The sequence below is a fragment of the Diprion similis genome, chromosome 2 (genome assembly GCF_021155765.1).
Source record: "Diprion similis isolate iyDipSimi1 chromosome 2, iyDipSimi1.1, whole genome shotgun sequence".
NCBI lineage: Eukaryota > Metazoa > Arthropoda > Insecta > Hymenoptera > Diprionidae > Diprion > Diprion similis.
Genome location: NC_060106.1, coordinates 14,308,908 through 14,326,868, shown reverse-complemented (window position 1 = coordinate 14,326,868; position 17,961 = coordinate 14,308,908). Strand labels below are relative to the sequence as shown.

At 38.4% G+C, this 17,961-nt stretch overlaps 2 protein-coding genes across 5 annotated transcripts in view; both read right to left on the bottom strand.

Annotated features, from left to right (window-relative positions):
* Positions 1–4,069, bottom strand: part of LOC124416103 — a 33,099-nt gene extending 29,030 nt beyond the window's left edge. For both annotated transcript variants that reach the window (XM_046896979.1, XM_046896980.1), the window contains exon 1: positions 3,448–4,069. The gene's annotated coding sequence lies outside the window, so the exon portion shown is untranslated. The remainder of the gene's footprint in view (positions 1–3,447) is intronic.
* A 4,401-nt stretch (positions 4,070–8,470) lies between these two features.
* The window catches only part of LOC124411744 (homeobox protein TGIF2-like), a 78,325-nt gene continuing 68,834 nt past the window's right edge, over positions 8,471–17,961 (bottom strand). For all 3 annotated transcript variants that reach the window (XM_046891132.1, XM_046891124.1, XM_046891115.1), the window contains 4 exons: positions 11,532–11,800; positions 11,165–11,406; positions 10,790–10,957; positions 8,471–10,410 (listed from right to left, as the gene is read on the bottom strand). In XM_046891132.1, the coding sequence (XP_046747088.1) occupies positions 10,164–10,410; positions 10,790–10,957; positions 11,165–11,406; positions 11,532–11,800 (926 nt within the window). In that variant the 3' untranslated portion in view covers positions 8,471–10,163. The remainder of the gene's footprint in view (positions 10,411–10,789; positions 10,958–11,164; positions 11,407–11,531; positions 11,801–17,961) is intronic.

The window sequence follows — 17,961 nt, the reverse complement described above, 5'->3', positions numbered from 1 at the left end:
TTGCAGTTTTTTGGCTGTAACTTTTGATCCGTTGCTCGCAGCGTATTGGGACTGCGCTCAATCGATTTCTCTCGCAAAATTACGTCGGAATAGTGCTCCAAAGAATTAATTGCAGCACTTTTCAAAGTTGTCAAAATTTTCGCCAAAAATCCAAAGGGGTTAGCCTTACTTTTCTTGCGATTTATGGAGCCAAAAATTTCTGGTCTCCGACTTGATTTGTATGACCGTTTCTAGGCTAATTGGAACCCCAGGAACTCAAAAAACACATCAAAAAATGCGTAGGACCAACAGCAGAGAAATGACGATGAAAATTTGCAGTTTTTTGGCTGTAACTTTTGATCCGTTGCTCGCAGCGTATTGGGACTGCGCTCAATCGATTTCTCTCGCAAAATTACGTCGGAATAGTGCTCTAAAGAAATAATTGCAGCACTTTTCAAAGTCGTCAAAATTTTCGCCAAAAATCCAAAGGGGTTAGCCTTACTTTTCTTGCGATTTTTGGAGCCAAAAATTTCTGGTCTCCGAATTGATTTGTATGACCGTTTTTAGGCTAATTGGAACCCCAGGAACTCAAAAAACACATTAAAAAATGCGTAGGACCAACAGCAGAGAAATGACAATGAAAATTTGCAGTTTTTTGGCTGTAACTTTCGATCCGTTGCTCGCAGCGTATCGGGACTGCGCTCAATCGATTTCTCTCGCAAAATTACGTCGGAATAGTGCTTTAAAGAATTCATTACAGCACTTTTCAAAGTCGTCAAAATTTTCGCCAAAAATCCAAAGGGGTTAGCCTTACTTTTCTTGCGATTTTTGGAACCCAAACTTCTGGTCTCCGAATTGATTTGTAAGACCGTTTTTAGGCTCATTGGAACCCCAGGAACTCAAAAAACACATCAAAAAATGCGTAGGACCAACAGCAGAGAAATGACGATGAAAATTTGCAGTTTTTTGGCTGTAACTTCTGATCCGTTGCTCGCAGCGTATTGGGACTGCGCGCAATCGATTTTTCTCGCAAAGTTACGTCGGAATAGTGCTCTAAAGAAATAATTGCAGTACTTTCCAAAGTCGTCAAAATCTTCGCTAAAAATCTAAAGGGGTTAGCCATACTCTTTTGGTCATTTTCGGAGCCGAAAATTTCTCGTTTTGGAATCGATTAGTATGACCCTTTCTAGGGTAATTGGATCCCCAGGAACTCACAAAGCGGACGAAAAAGAGCGTCGGACGAACAGCAAAGAAATGTCGAATCAAATCCTCAGTTTTTTTGCTGTAACATTCCAGATTTCGTACTCAGCGTACTGGGAACGCGTGCAATCGATTTCTTGCGTAAAATTGCGATGATATAGAGCGTAAGAGAACATTTTTCAAAATTCCCAAAAATTGCTAAAAATTCAAAGGCCTTCATATATTCGTCAAAAAATCAATAGTCTTAGGAGCGATTCGAATGACTTCTTCTACACGAAAAGTACCCTTCAAAATGCAGAAATGACGTCAATAAGAGCGCAGACCTACAACTGAGGCAACGTGAAGAAAGCACACAAAATTTGATATATTCTTTCATTTCATTCCAGGTTTCGTAAATCAATACAATTGTATACGTATCGTATTCTGCGGAAGTGCAGTGCATCTGTGCACAGGCCGGAACCTCATGTATTATCATAAAACTACATTAATTGACATCTTATATACTATTTTTCATATACTTCCGAAGGTCATACCTATAGTACTGCCTCACCTTAATACTCGTATAATAGTCAGTTTTCTTATGGAATGTTCAGTTAGCTTTACACATTCTTATCTAATACTCTCAAATATCATTTGGCAACCTGTTCATTCACCACACACTGACACTCGAACACTTGCACCATAATGAAGGCACATTTCATGAACCGGAATTAAAACTCAGTTGCGTTGACTGCATGACTCCCCATTCCCACGTCTTTGAAAGTCCACTACAAATTCCATGATTTCCGGTCGAAAGTATTGGTTTGCCGTTCGCAGGGTCAGCCTTCCTTGTCCTGCGATTCCTTACCCAGCAGCTTTTTGACTTGAAATCGATCGAAATGACCCCTTCTACAATAATCGCACCCCAAAAAATCAGAAGAGGCATTCAAAATCCCGTAGGAGCAACAGCTGAAGAAATACGAGGAAAATTTCTCGTTCTTTGGGCTGTAACATGTGACTCGCAGCGACTGGGAACCATGCGCAATCAATTCCTTTAGCAAATTTCCGTCGATACAGCGTATCACGGAATCAGTTCCAGCATTATTTAAAATTGGCAAGTGTCCGACTGCAAAAATTGAAAAAGGGATTAAGCATTCCTCTTTCGGAACATTTAGAGCCAAAAGAATATCGATTCATACGATCCTTGCCAGACTATATGGACCCCGAGGAACTGAGAAAATGCCATTGAAACCTCGTAAGGCCAACAGCTGAGGAGATACGAAGAAAATATTCCGTTCTTTTACTTTCATTTTTAACTTGCTGCTCGAAATGACTTTAAACTATGCCTATTACGTGTAGGTGCGGCAATGCAGTATCTAAATAAAGTCATTTCAGTCTTATTTCAAATCACTTTCCATTTTCCGCGATTTTGGAGCGGGAAACTTTTTATCTTGGAATCGATTGAAATGACCTTTTTTTAGACTAATTGGACCCCAGTAATTCTAAAAAAACGTCTTGAACATTTTAGGATCAACAGCTGAAAAAAGACGATGAAGATATAAAGTAATTTTTTATTCGTTAAGCCTAACTTTCGATCCGCAGTCCGTAGCGACTTGGGATTACACGTGACAGTATCTTTTGGCAAAATCACGCCCTAGCTTGCATTTTTATCAATTGATTTCCGAAACTTTCTAATTCACAACAATGTTTCCGTGTGCGAATATGGAAGTCTACAGTAAAGACAATTATACCTACAGTATCACTGTACAATTTTTTCAATCGTATTTTCACAGTCATATCACAGCCTTTCTTGTCTGCGTTTTTGATAGTCTTCACCCTTTACCGTTATATGCATTGGTTCTAGGAGCTACAGATCTATAAAAATTTTATCCTGTGTGCGAAGGCTTGAAATTCCTGTTTAACTCGCTAACTACACTATCTTATAGATTACAGCGTAATTCCACATTCATACTCTCGGCACAGTTTACGTACCGATTCTATAGAAGAGCGACGGCTCATAAACTTGATCATCATTTTGTAATTACTCGTTGAACGGTTAGGGTGATTCGGATGAACGTGACAACTGAACAGTACGTTGACAGCTTGTGTAGACAATGATTATTCCCCACAGCGTGGGTGCAAAGTGGGGCTACATCAACACTTCAATACCATTAAACATTATTTTATGTAGAACTGAAATATAGATTGACCAAAATGGTTTTGTTATACTTTGGGAGCAGACCTCATTAAAGTTATTATAGTTTCATGATAGTTTAATAGAAATATTACCTTCGTGCGGTTTGAACGTATGAATCTTGATTCAGCACGACGGCCAGGAATGGAGAAGATTCGTAAAAATGTGGAGTAACGTTGATGCACGCTGAGTAACAGGGCTATGGCATATTTCCTCTCTGCTGCCAGACTTGGTTGTCGTGTATTTCGCTTCACTTAGGTGCTTTTCAGTTTTCTTGTGAATGTTCAGAGAACGGAACTCGTTACACAAATTGCGATTGAACTGATATCGTTGTTTCGTGTAAGGTACATAGCTTACGTTTATAATAACTATCAATAGTATTGATAATTAAAGTCACAATTTAACGCGTATTACTTTTTAGTTTCAACAGAATAGTGAAAAAACATCAATGATATTTTGGAAATTATTTAAATCACGTTTAATTTTATTACTATGGTTCTGTGAGTTTACTCTCTGATTTTACTGCGCGGACAATTAAACCGAAGGCATTGGTCAACAATATTTACGCTGTAATTGTACAATTATAACGTACACTTAAAATCTTCTCTCATTATTCAATTATAATCATTTCAACAAACACGTGTAACTTTAGAAGCTAACAATATTTATTGAGCTGACGGTAAAAGTATTTCCATCAAGCGTGATTCGCGAAGAAGAGCGGCTTCAGTACTGCACGCGAGGCTTGCATACGCGAGGCACCATCCTGTTCAAGAATCTCCCCACCTCCTGTATACCGTAACCACCACCATCGCCACAGTCTTCAGATTTTGCGCCACTGACCGTATGATCATTTAACTATTCAATCCCCGTACCTCAATGCTATCTTGGCATACATTTATAGCCCAGTAACCGACAGTTGTGACTTGTGATTATAACAACCTATCGCCACGTTTCTTGCACAAGGTGGACAAGTTGATACAGAACCGATATTCTGTTTTAAAATTTTGCCATGATTATCGTGAACAGCCATAGTAAAAAAAATCAAGTGTTTCATTCGAATTTTATCCCATGCTTAAAAGGACATTCCGCAAAATGATGTAAGGTGTGCCACGTTATCTGAAAATATGTTTATGCTCTTGTCGTGGCAGCAGAATAGCCCACATCATCTTCCAGGGTAAAGTAATTCATAAACAGAAAATAAATGTTTAAAATTCACAACATGCTTTATTGTAGGTCTGCGAATCGAATAATAGCTTACTATAATACGACTAAGCCTAAATTACGTTAAAGACCTGCACCGTAATACAATTGCAAAAACATCCGGATGTCGCCATAAAGTGGAGCAATAAATGTATAATAAAGTATCACAAGAATCTAATCGATTCTTTTCGCAAAAACTAAACGTAAGCATGAATATAAGTGAGTATAACATTGATGAATATTTTTCTGTTAGGTACAAACGAACAAACATAATAGTGCGTTTGATTTTTCACCATGTGTAATAATTAAAATGAAAGAAATAAAACGATAGAATCCCGAACTTCCTGGTGAAATCAACGCGTGTCCTGCCTACAATTTTTCAATTAAAATAAAAAGAGAATTATTGACTCCCACAATCTAACACTCCAAATACACAAGGCTTCCAACCTTGACAATACCGGCAATATCGCTTAAACGTTATCGCAATTGCATTAAGATAGCATAGGACATTACAACAAATCGCTTACAAATTGAGACAAACAAGTGTGTACTCATTAAGAAAATGAGTAAATAACATATTAAATATGATTACTTGCATTTAATTGTAATTAACGATACGATCGTATGTCCTGTTATGGCACCTGTACATACATACGCAACTCAACTTAAAATTACTTAAACATTAGTTAATTAACGTTTTTCATTATTGTCTAACGATATATTTATTTTCAATAGTTGAACCTCCTTTCCTTCTATTCCGTAACTATGTAATAAATTATCAATAGTTGAGCGTATCTGTGTTTACTGCTTTAATATATGCATAGTTTTTTTCGTTTCTTTTTTTCCTTTTGTTATGCTCAAGGTGATATTGATCTAAATACGTTTTTTCCCCCAATTTCGTACAGCGCTATATTTGGTTGGATGTAGAGATAATGCCTGTAGTAAGACGACTCTAGGCATAAATCCTTTACACAGTATGATGCCCTTCCCTATATTTTCTATTAAAACTATTCATCATTTACGTTTATACTTATATTTTTATTGTATTTTAATAGTCGTTTTTTATTACAAAAATTTTCATCTCGTACAAAAAATGTGTCAAGTTGCATTGATAAGTTGATGCATTTGGGAAGAGCATTGTTTTGTTTTTTTCTCAGTTTGGCTTATAAAATAATACTTAAGCTTTAGGGGTTCAACGTTATGAACAGACAACCAACAATACAATCGAATGATATAATAATAGCAAACGATTTTCCCTTCACGCACGTCATCGTATAAAACAGCAATTTGAACTACGGAAAATCGCCCGACATTTACAAATAAAAACACCCGATTATATAGCTGGCTATGGTTATGCCAAGAAGTCCTTTGAGGAAGGACCTCTGAAAGAAGGCACCCTTGTGTGTGCTTACCTATTATCAACGTACTTATTTATCGTAACAATTGTTAAGTTGAATATTACAATAATTAAAATTAAACTAGTTCATTAGTTGGTGAGGTCGTCTATATATATAACTGGGATCTAGGAACTCTAGTGCGGGATGCCTTCTCAGTTAAGTTTAAGTTGGTTTTACGGTATTTGACATTTCTTTCGAAAAAAAATTCAAGTTGGCTTTTCTACGATAATAAAGCGTAGCTGTATAAAAAGAAAGAGACATTCGCAATCGCAGTTTAATAGTATTACATTTTTTTAAACATTTTGTTCTACTGATATACGTATCTTATGTAAAATTCGTTTTCCACTATAATCTATCCATATCAACTTCAGCAAAATCGCAAATGCAATAAAAATGTTCCACGATGCAGATGAATTGGATAGAATATAAATGTTAACGGTTTTAAGACACTTCGGACACTATGGCAGTGCGCACTGGTTAGAAAAAAAATAGCATTCCTTCTTTTTTTCTACCTAGAACCACAAGTTTCTCTCTTTTTTTTTATTGTTTTCGGTTTTCTTATATTTTTTGTATATAAACGTATCTCGATTCTTTTCTACAATTATTAATAGATAACAATATTATTTAATTTTAAATTCTCGCCAATAATCAACAACCATATACCAGCAACGAACCGCATCGGACTTTCGTGTTATGAAAAATATTCAATTTCTTTTTGCTTTCACAGTAAAAAAGAAATATTCAGCGAAACTAGGGTTGCTTATAAGATTGGTTAATAATAAATGAGCACTATCTTTTGTGACAACGGGGATAATGTTTCTTTCATTTTCTTTTGAATGGGATTGGGGATGAACGCTTAAATCTATATGTATATATGCGAGTATACGTGTGCCTGTATATAACCACAGATCAGTATCATTCACGTTAGTCACTAGGCTTTGCTAACACCATGCACAAAATCATGAAATAGGTAATACAACCATAAAAAAAAAAAACATGAAGGAGGGAAAAAAAGTGATATTTATCATTTGGTTCACGGTACATAATATGTATATATATAAAAGAGATATTTGAGAAAAGATTCAAACATTCGGAGCAACATGAAAAACAAATAATTGTTATTTTTTCTAGATTAAGGAAGTTTTTGCAAATGGCAAATAAAATTATAACAAACTTATTCGTGTCTTAACTTAATGAAAATGGAGTGGTAATAAAAATCGTGTTAAACCGGACTGATTGTTGAATTTTCTGAAAGCGATCAGCTCTGTTAAAGTTAAGTATGTAACTGATCTGTGACTACATTTATAACACAGCCTATGAAATGATTCGACGCGGAGCTCTTGTATTTTTATTTGTAATAGTGAAAACTAGGGTATGTAGATTACTAAGCTATATCTACGGTTTAATCTTAACAATCATTATATACTAAAATAAATTTGCATAATAATTTGTACATACAACAACTTTTCTTGTTTCAGTTTCATTGGAGCTCATCTAACAAATGATCGCTACTTAACTCACACGTAGTATATTAAGAAGAGAAAAAAAACAAGAGAAAAAAAGAAAGGAAAACGAGAAACGCTGGCTCACACATTCCTATCATCGAAACCTGATCGATATCTGCATGATCATTAATAATTATAGTATTTAATTAAGTAAGTCTTTGGTGTTTGTACCAATTTTTCGCGATATATAACAGTTTTATATAACGTATAACAGTTTTTTCCCTTCGTAGTTTTTTAGTTTTTTTAAATTCATTTTCTAATTTTTTGTTATTTAAAAATATTTTCGTAACAATAAACGAATCAATACCAAGACAAAGTAGGTTCGCATTGTTGTTGACAGAATTTAAGACGCCATAGGCCGAGGTTGTTTCATATTCATATGATTTTGTAAACTAAATTTGAGTATCTTTGGATCCAGAACTTCAAGTCAATGAGTCGTTATCATCGTTTGAAACACTTAAACGCTGCCAAATTACTGAATATATATTTCTTTGAACTTGACTATGCAAAGTTCCACTGGAAAAATCACATCAATTTCGCTATTAACCAAGGCTGCTACCAGCACGTGTAAAATAATAAATAATAGAATGTCTTATATTCAAACGATACTTTCACTCTTTTGAATTTGAAAGCTTTCAATTTATGCGTTTTATCTTCTGGCAAATACGAACCTGGATACGATATTCAATAAAAATTGTAAAAGAAGAAGCCATCTTGAGCATCAGTTAATACCGGGCACAATAATAATTGACATGAATTCATTAGTAATAGGTGGTGAAAGTGAACGGATTGGGTAGAATAAAATGAAGAAGAAAAAGAGAGGAAAATCGAACACAACTCCGATAGAAATAAAAAAAAAAAAACAAAAAAAAACTGATCAATCAATCGGTTTCTTTCTTTAAACGAACAACAGACAAGCGACGATATGCGATAATTATACATATCGTTAAACGAACATGAAATAGAAAATCATACCCATACTTGACCGGGAAAGACTGTTTAAAGAAAACGTCATCACTCAGCAATCAGTTTTATTAAGTAAATAACCAATAACCTCGTGTGGTCAGTAAAATCACTCAACATCCTCGTAATTATAAACTAAATAACTGCGGTATACATATCTTCCTCGTTACATTTAGGAATCACTTTCTGCATTACGAAAAATTTCATACGTTTATAAATTTATCAATTCACATTGCCACCATTTTCGCGCGTATTCGTAAAGAATATCAAATGTCCAAATATATATTATTATTGCTAAGTAATTCCATTACATGTATTTCGCTTTCAATGCACATTTTGCCGATGTGAACAGATAATTTCAGTTATATGTATAATGAATACATCATACGTCGTATGTGTATATGCATTATTTCAAAATATATGATATCATGTTTCGATTGACAATTTTCGAAACACAATTAACGACGCGAGAAACGTAATACAACATGTCAATGAAATTATCGTTCCCCTGAGGAAGATCTAGATCAAATAATTTTTTTTCAAGAACTCAAAACTGAGACTTGTTTTCACTTTACCTCTAAGAACATATTGTTTTCTTTTTTTTCGTTTTTTTCAACGATTTCTTCGTTCTCGTCAATAGCCATTCGGAATTGGCGGTTATAAATGCAACTTCCAAAGATATTTTCAAGCGCCATTTTGACGCATCTAATTTCATCGATGGTATGGCCTACAAGATAATATTTGGAAGAAAAAGCATGAGTAAGGGAAACAACGACACTAACAGTATAAAAAAAAATTCGTGTCAACATTTAGTTGTATATGGATGTAGTGAAAGAAAATAAAGTATTTTCCAATCTTCGAGTGGTCATCAACAACGTACAAAGACACAAGCCTTTAGCTTCAGACCTACTTTGTTGTTAATCTCAAAATTTGTTACAATTCATGTGCGCGCAGAAAAAATTTTCAGTGTTCAAAATTTTTTATGCAAACCTCGCGTATAAACAGCGAAACTTTTGAAACTGCATCAGCAGAGCCTTGCAATATCGCCACATACCTTCCGCACACCAAAAAGTCATTGCTTCACTATCTTTCCACTGAAATGGTAGATATGTTTCTGTTGATTTGTCACGTATTCTATGTTTGGTTTACCGTGTCGTATTATAATTACATAAATAGCTACCTTTTTCTAATTGTTTTATTTCACAGCATTTGTTCAAAAGCTTCATTAACGAGCAGCAAGAATAAATGCCTTCCAGTAAATAGTTTGAAAATTTTTTCTGGCAGGTCTTCATTGTTTGTGATTGCACGAAAAAATTATCAGGAAAAAATCAACCTATCAGAGTTCATTCATTTTTATCAATAATCATTACTTCATTGATATTTCTGAACCATACGACAGGAAGTATCATATTATTTCAATTGGTTTGCAAACCAAGCCGCAAAGGTTGTATCCTTCATTGTAAGTCTTTAGGGTTTGACTTCTTCGAAGATATAACAGTATTTTTGAGGAAATCATAAGTCAATCATGTAAAACATTCGTGTAGTTTCCCTAAACGGCTATAAGTAACCGTATGAACAGCCTAAACGCGTTTTAGATTTCTTGTTGTATGCTATTTTTCAGTTTCAATCACTAAACGGCGCACTGAATCTCAAGGTATTGAAAAAACAACATCACTCTATGACTGCCACTCCGACGTGCGCCATATTATGTCCCTGCAACGCAGTAGTGCACCCAGTATAATAACGTTAAACTACAGTTCCTTCACGCTCCTTTTCTTGCTGTTGTACAGCAACAGCCGCCTCCACTAACAAATACAGGCACTTGAACTTGTCCTTATCCTCTTCGGGGGGTGTCGGAGGTGGAGTTTCGTCATTGTGCGGGCTGTGAGTACTGTATACTTCTGTTTCGTGCTGCACGTCTGGCGTTGTCGTCAAATGCTGTCTGGGAGCACTCCAATAGGCAGCTTCACTTACGGTAGTGACGTGGTCGTCCCTAAAATTAAGGTTGTCGATCAGACGCCATTAGTCTTGGTGGCTTTATTAAACAAGAGTTTTTCAAACCCTTTGCTATTAATGCTCAAAAGCTTATGAACCACACTGCAGGTGGCTAATTTCATATCAACAAATCTTTTTTTTTTTTCTAAGTAGTTACAACAAACTACTGTCAAGTTTACTAAATGAGCGAGTGTGAGTGTAATTTCTGGGAAATTATTCCATTTATCAAGGAGTTCGTTACAGACTCGCATTTGGAGCCCCAAAACTCGTAGGAGTATATTATTAAGAAATTCTACAACTTCTTATTCTAACTACATCTGCAAAAGCCAAACATCACATGCCAGGTATTTAGGGCATGTAATTGATCTAATGCTTACCCTCTACGGGCAGGGTGAGTAATCGGATTTCCATAGGTCAGTTGATTATTGTGCTCGACTTTGGTTTCGGAATACGGGTAGACGATCACGCTAGGCCACTGAGTCGTAGGACGCTCTTCCTCGCTGTGTGAACTGCTTTCGTAATCGTTTGGACTGTCTTCCTCACTCCTAAGCATACCAAAAAAGAAAAAGTTAAATTAACAATATTACGTAATGTTGGGAGAATCGGCATATTTTCGTCCAACTCTTTTTTCAAGATTCTCCGTAATTGCCATGCGATTCATCAAGTATCTCGCTTCGCCATAAATTTACTGGTAAAAACTATCACCCAAACTTGTCCTCAACTGAAATTAATTGGAGCAGACGTTGTCTCACCTATACATGAGCCCGGCGGCATCATCGTAATCGTGATCCCTGCTTCTTTTGGGTGCGCTCATCCCAGCCAGCGGATCCCATGTTTGATTTGCGCGTGGACTAAGACTCGAGGCCTGTTGATGACTTCCACCAGCCATTTTTTTCCCCCGGCGAGATATCGTATACTGTAGAGGATCGTGACCTTCCCGCCTGATCATCTCAGGTAGAATACGTCTCCTCGCGTTGATAAACCAATTGCAAACCTGCAGGGAGTGAAATTTTTTCTTTTAAATTACGTTACTTTTCGTTACTTTGTAATACTCGCTGTGGGTAGATCTGTATGCCCACGACGAGAAAACGAATGACTATAAATTTGAAAGCCACCGACCTGAAGTACCGTTAGGTTCGCTTCTTGGCTGAGGGTGAGTTTCTCGCTGTCGCTCGGATACGCGTTGTACCTGTGCTCGTAAAGCCATCTCTTGAGTATCTTTACGGAGTGTTTAGGTAGGTTACCACGGCGTTTGCGCACGGAATGAGTTCCGGAATGGAGCATCCCCGAGTGGGCTTTGCCGTTTCGCATTCCCGCGGATTCATGTTCGACGTCCGACCCGCTTTGGTCGTCGTCTGTGCTGCTCGATGACGGAAAACGTTCCCTTGCTGAAACAAAAACAGAAAATATCACTGATTAGAGTAGCTACAGGCCAAAGCTCATCGGTTTTAGATCCCATTTCCCCCTCTATTGCGTTACGCACGTTTCCGGTGACCTGAAATTCTAATTCCTCCGAACAGTATACAAATCCGATAAAAGAGCAGCAGCAGAATGTCTGTTCGAATTGTTAATAGGAGTAACTTGTGATAGATACAGATTATGCGTGAAACAGAGGTTACAGACCATAAATAAAAAATTCATATGTAAAATATTATTGAATCAATTCGTTGATAACACAAACAAGATAAAATTGGAATGTCAACATCAACATGTGCGTTTGATTTTACATGCAATTTCGAATCAACGATTGCGAAGTTCGCGACCTCTCATGACGATAGTTGTAGTTCAGTAGAGACCCGTAGAAGTTTTATTAAAATAGACCGACGCATCAAAACTTCGTTCTATCAGTTCGCATCGCATAAACTTCACGTCTTAGGTTTGAAAGCTTCGTATCAAAGAGAAACTTCGATCATACCGGCGTACGTACCACGGATGAACTGCATCAGAGGGAAACGCAGACGAATACGTAAATACGCTTATGAAAAATTGATGTCTCTTTTGAAATTTATGATGATAGTACAGCCTGTAAGATCCTCCAGCGTCTTAATCAATGTTTTGGAGTAACAGACTACATTTGCAATTAAATTTATAATATCTAATATACAAAAATGAATTTTTGTTTGCTAGTTAAAGTATAAAAATATCTAACAATATAAACATGTGAGTAATATATGAGTGATACATGTACAGATATTATGCACTTACGTTTAAAATTTTTATTTCTTTTATAGAGAAATCAAAGAAAACAAATTTAAAAATCGAAAAATATAATGAGACTTTACATGAATCTGATACTGAATAGTTTTTGTATTTAAACAGTGATACCACATTTGTATAATTACTCACAAGTCAGGTCTCACATATGCACAACCACGGATTGCACATTGGCGCGAATAGGTAGGTAAGTAGGTACTAACACGCATGGTCTTTGACTCTAAACGATGATAAACTGGGTGGCATTACGAATTCATCGGGAATTGAAACCACGATGCATGGTGAAAATCCACGAAGGCTGTGGGTAAAGAGTTAGCATCCAACTGTCGTAACGGAAACGAGAAACGGTGCAGGAGTGGATTTTCTCTCGAACGAAGGTATTCGCGGTGTCCGTTGAACCGTGAAATCGTCGTCGATAATTAATCGTCGGGAGAACCTGCTGCGGTAAGTGAAAAAGTAAGAGTGGGTCCCGCGGCTCAGCCTCCAAGTGCATGGGGCCAAACTCCAAAGATCGTAAGCCGCGTAGGGCCAACAGACCGCGACAAGGACGCGAAACCACCGCAACCGTTCTTGCCCAATGAATGGGACTTTGTAACTCACGACTTCCAGGACGACCTTTGCTTGGAAAGCCGTTTCTTTCAGAGGTATAGTAATGACACGCGGTAAAGCGTTGACCTTCGGCGTCGAGAAACGCGTTTTCGAATACCTGGTGTAAGTCAGTCTACGGCTTTTGCCTGTTTAGCGCCGCATATTCATGTCTTATAGGTACAGTCAGGGTAACGAGAATCGATTCTCGACGTTGCAAAGGTCTGAAAAGAGGAATTCGTGAACAGGACAGATTTCTTTCTTCTTCGAATAATTTCATGTAACTGTATTTAACTTCCGTTTCGGACATTATTTTTATAAGCAAGAATCTAATGCCGTGTAGAGAGAATTTAATAGTTCGAAATTCCCGCGATATAGGATCAAAAGCTGGAATCCTCTTTCCAGGAACTCTTTCCAAGTTTCAAGGACCACTGTATAACCTGAATCTGCGCTGAATCGTAAACCACGATCTTGGGAGAGCATATTTAGCCGCAATTAGACATGTTGTAATATTGACGTTAAACTTTACGGTACCGGAGAAAGACTTAGACAATTCCGTTGGTACAACATTGGGAGGTCATAGCTATGTTTGTGAGAGATCATAGAACTGTCGAAGGAAACTACAGTACATGCAGGCATGATGAAACATCTTTGCAATGTAACACAATATTTTGGAGACATCCTACGTGAGTGACGAGTGAAGGGGAAAATATCGGAAAATCGGAAGTGGTTACCATCTGTAAGTGATTGAGCGCAATGATCGTGGTTCACCGGATAATTGAGAGTCAAATGAATGCCGCTACGGCACCAGGGAGTCGTGTCATTTAATTCCGTGCGTCATACATTCGCCCTTTCGAAGAGCCATCAACTTCTTCCCTCCCGATTACATCCGAACTCTACTGACATTCGAGCATTCGAATAAAATCTGTGATCTCACGGGGAATTAAAAATAAGAGAATAAAGCACAGCCCCATCCTCTGGCGACCGGCGTTTCTTAGGCGTTACGTAAACTTGGAATTGGTGGGAGGAGGAGGAGAACCTTGGAGTACACGTGGACCCAGAACGACGTTTCTCTCTTTTCTCTCTCCCTCTCCGACTCCCTCGAGGTCATGCCAGACTTTGCAGATATTTAAATAATGAATCGCCGGCGTTTCGTTTTGCGCAAGCGTAGGTTATATACCAGTATTTCATGACATAGTGTCTCTTGTATATCTATCGGTATCTTGTATACGTATCGGCTTTGTTAGAAAAATAAGAGCAGTTTTTCTTATCCTATCCTTGCCCGAGGACCACTCGCTATTACACGTATAATCAGCCAGAGCTTCTACGGATCAGAATTTCGTGTATTACGTTACTCCTATTATCATTAATAAGACAATAAGCTTTTATCAGCAGGGCATTTAAAACGCAAGTAACTACAAGCTACAAGTTTCGTGTCTCCAACGATTTCAACCAACGCGTGTAAAGCAGAAACTCAAGCATCAATTGGGTTTATTGACACCACGATACGCTCAAGTTTTTCAAAGATGATCCAACCAGCCATTCGTGATTCCAATTTCATTTCCTTGCAGCAGCACACCTTTCTATAGATCAGAACTGAGATCCAGTAGACGGTAACAACTCGCAAGTACCACACGTAACCGTTCGATATTTTCCTCATAATTTCAAGCAAGGCTGCACGCTGACCTTTTCCGATTTCCCGATAGTCGAAACAACTCTGGAGAAACGAACTTGTCGGACCACCGCATGTAGCAAAGAACTTGTAGGTACAAACTTGTACAACTGTTCACCTGTAGGACTGATCTGTGTAGAACCGGTCCTTTCTCAGGTCGAGCATGCCGGTTGTTGGTAGTCGGTTTGGAGAACCGCAAAACGATAAATCGGCGCTGGTTTATGCGTCTGGTGGATTCCGGTGTTGGCCAGTAGGTCAAATCGCGTCGTAACGGAATCGCGTCGATCAGAAAAGCGGTAAAAGGATTTCGTTTCTGAGGGAACCGCGGCTGGTGTTTCCGACATTCCGTGAAAAAGGATGGAAAATTGATGACCTGCGACGATGCTTGCAAATCACCGAGTGAGTGAGACTTTGTGGTAAAATAAGGGATGAGATGTGTGGGCGTAAGAAGAACCGAGCTTGCAGCTTTACCACCGTCCAAGTGTAGGTATATACATTTACGGTAGGCTGCACGACGAAGCGGAAAGAGAGATACTCGCGGGATCTGAAAATAACCGAACAGCTAGCCGGTGGTTCCATATTTAGCTTGAGTATTGGGCCGGCTTCTCGTAGATATGCCGTCGACGTCACGGCCATTTGGCTCATTTGACATTTAATACCCCACGTGCTTCCTGTTCACCTTATTTCCACTTTCCTCGTGATCCCATAACGAGATCAGTCAGTCAATTTAAGTCTCAATTGTCGTCCGCGAGGATAGATCGGAGGAATTAGGCGAAACGGGAAAAGCTCGCAAGCTTAGCTGCGACGCTTTTCGCTAGTCTCAGGAATAAAATGTCCCGAGATATATAACGTCGTCGGGTAATTAACACGTGGTCGGCAAAACACGTGCCTCAGCCGTCGAGCTTGCGTTATTCGGTGCTATATTTTCCCACCGAAGTTTTCTTTGGCACAGTTCAGCCGACGTCAAGCTCGATAGTCGAGTAGATATGTGTGGGGGACGTTTAACCGGCTGCAAGGCTAACACGCGCCGGAACGTCGGCGGTGCGGCGGTTGGATCCACTCGCGGGGTTCGTCGAGACGACGTCGCTCCACGCCCCGCCCCTCTGCAATTTGCAAGCAGTGTCAACGACCTATTTCGCTACGCCGCATCGTGACGTCACGGGCTGGGTAGACAGATAGGAAAAGGTGGGTAGGTGGGTTACGCTTAATTATTCTTTTCACCACCTCCGACGCCTCCGACGCCTCCGGGGCAACGCACTCCTTTCCAACATTTCACCTCCATTGCTGTGCACCGTTAAAAAATTTAAAAGACCGATTGAAAAAACGTCTCATCTAATTTCAACGAATGACGCTGCAGCGTAAGAATGTTAAGAAAACGGAAAATTTCTAATCAACATTCTCGGAAATCATACTTACACACTTGCAAGTTGACCTGTCAGTACTCGTGTGTTCTTTTGAAATTATTTCGAATGAAAATTATGATACAGTTTATAAGTATTGACGATGAATTTACCATAAAAAATTTAGAACACCCGTTTAACTTGACCTCAACATTAATTATGCTCGCTAGAATCGTCGGCATTGCTTTGTGGCGAAACCGATACGGTGACTCTGCACCTTTTCTCTTTTAAAACCAGAAAAATCACACCTGAAAACTACACGGTTAGTAACAGCTGGATTACATATGTCTCTGCACCGCAGATCCGTGGTAAGATAAAAAAAAATGTATTTCAAATTATTATCCGTACATTAAATTGAAGTCGCTCACTAATTAATGTAGAATTATTCCGACTACTTACGAGTATTTAATACCAAATCATTATTATTGCTATTACAGTGCCGAGTATGTTATATTACATCTGGGTATGTATCTCCCTCGCTATAAATACAGCGTTATACTTTAACCCGATAATTCCTTCTTATTCTTTTCATACCTTCTTACTTGTTATTCCTTTCCTTTTTCTCTGTCTATTCACTTTACCCTGCTCTACTCTGGTTTAATCCAATTTACGGGTAAGCCGCTTTGTACGCTACGTCCGGACACTTCGAACCGTTCTCTTAGGACACCCGCACATTCTGCTAATACGCCTAATGTCCGGGAGAATGTATATCAAATAAAACGTCATACTTGCAAACTTAATTCATATACCTACACACATTTTCCTCTCCAATCACTCTACTTGCTTATAAATAATTATCATCTTTGTCCGTTTAATTTCAAGATGACAGAAGCTCGCCCTTTTGTTCATGGTGCAACAATGGCTCGTGTAGCCATAATTTGCAAAAATAGCGCGTTTTCTTTCGCACTTTATTGGAGGGGAAAAATCGCATGACGCGATACGACTCCGAGCGACGAGGAAGCGCCCCGCGTTGCGGATATTCGAATCTCATTACGTTTTACCGAGCCGCATAGCGTGTGACGGTCGAAAAAGCCCGCAAGTTCAAAGGTCGATCGTACATACTGACACGTGTATTCTCGATTAATCCTGCATCGCGAATCCGCCCCGGAATTTAACTGCAGCAGCTGCAGCCGCGCGAGCTGAATGCAAATCAACCGTTAAAAAAAAGATTAAAAATTCGCATACACGAGGAATTACGATGAACTATCAGAAATGACCCGACAATATTTCAGAGCCCCGAATCAATCGTTATTGTCAGCTTTGCACTGAACCGAAAACACACGTGACAATATCAGAGATTTACCCCTGCCCCAAAAAAGTGATATCCTGGCTCAACAACGAGTTCTAAGAATCTAAAAAATATCTATCTGGGTATTGTTTTTTTGACCAAAATTGATTGTTTAAATATTATAAAACATCGGCGAAGTTAAGGTATTACGGGACTCTACGATGAGTTTGAAAAATGTGTTGAGTGACATTAACCCCAGCAAGTAACCAATTAGGGGGTTGTAAAAAATGAAAATGTTGGTGTAAATACCAAGTTGGGAGATTAGAGTCGAGTCGAGTCTAAATCTGAGGGGTTGGACGGAGGAAACTAATCTTAGCACGGGATTACGTAAGGTCCAGTAACCCGCGGCTTAAATTTAGTAGTAGAACTCGTCGCGAGGCTAGACAAGAG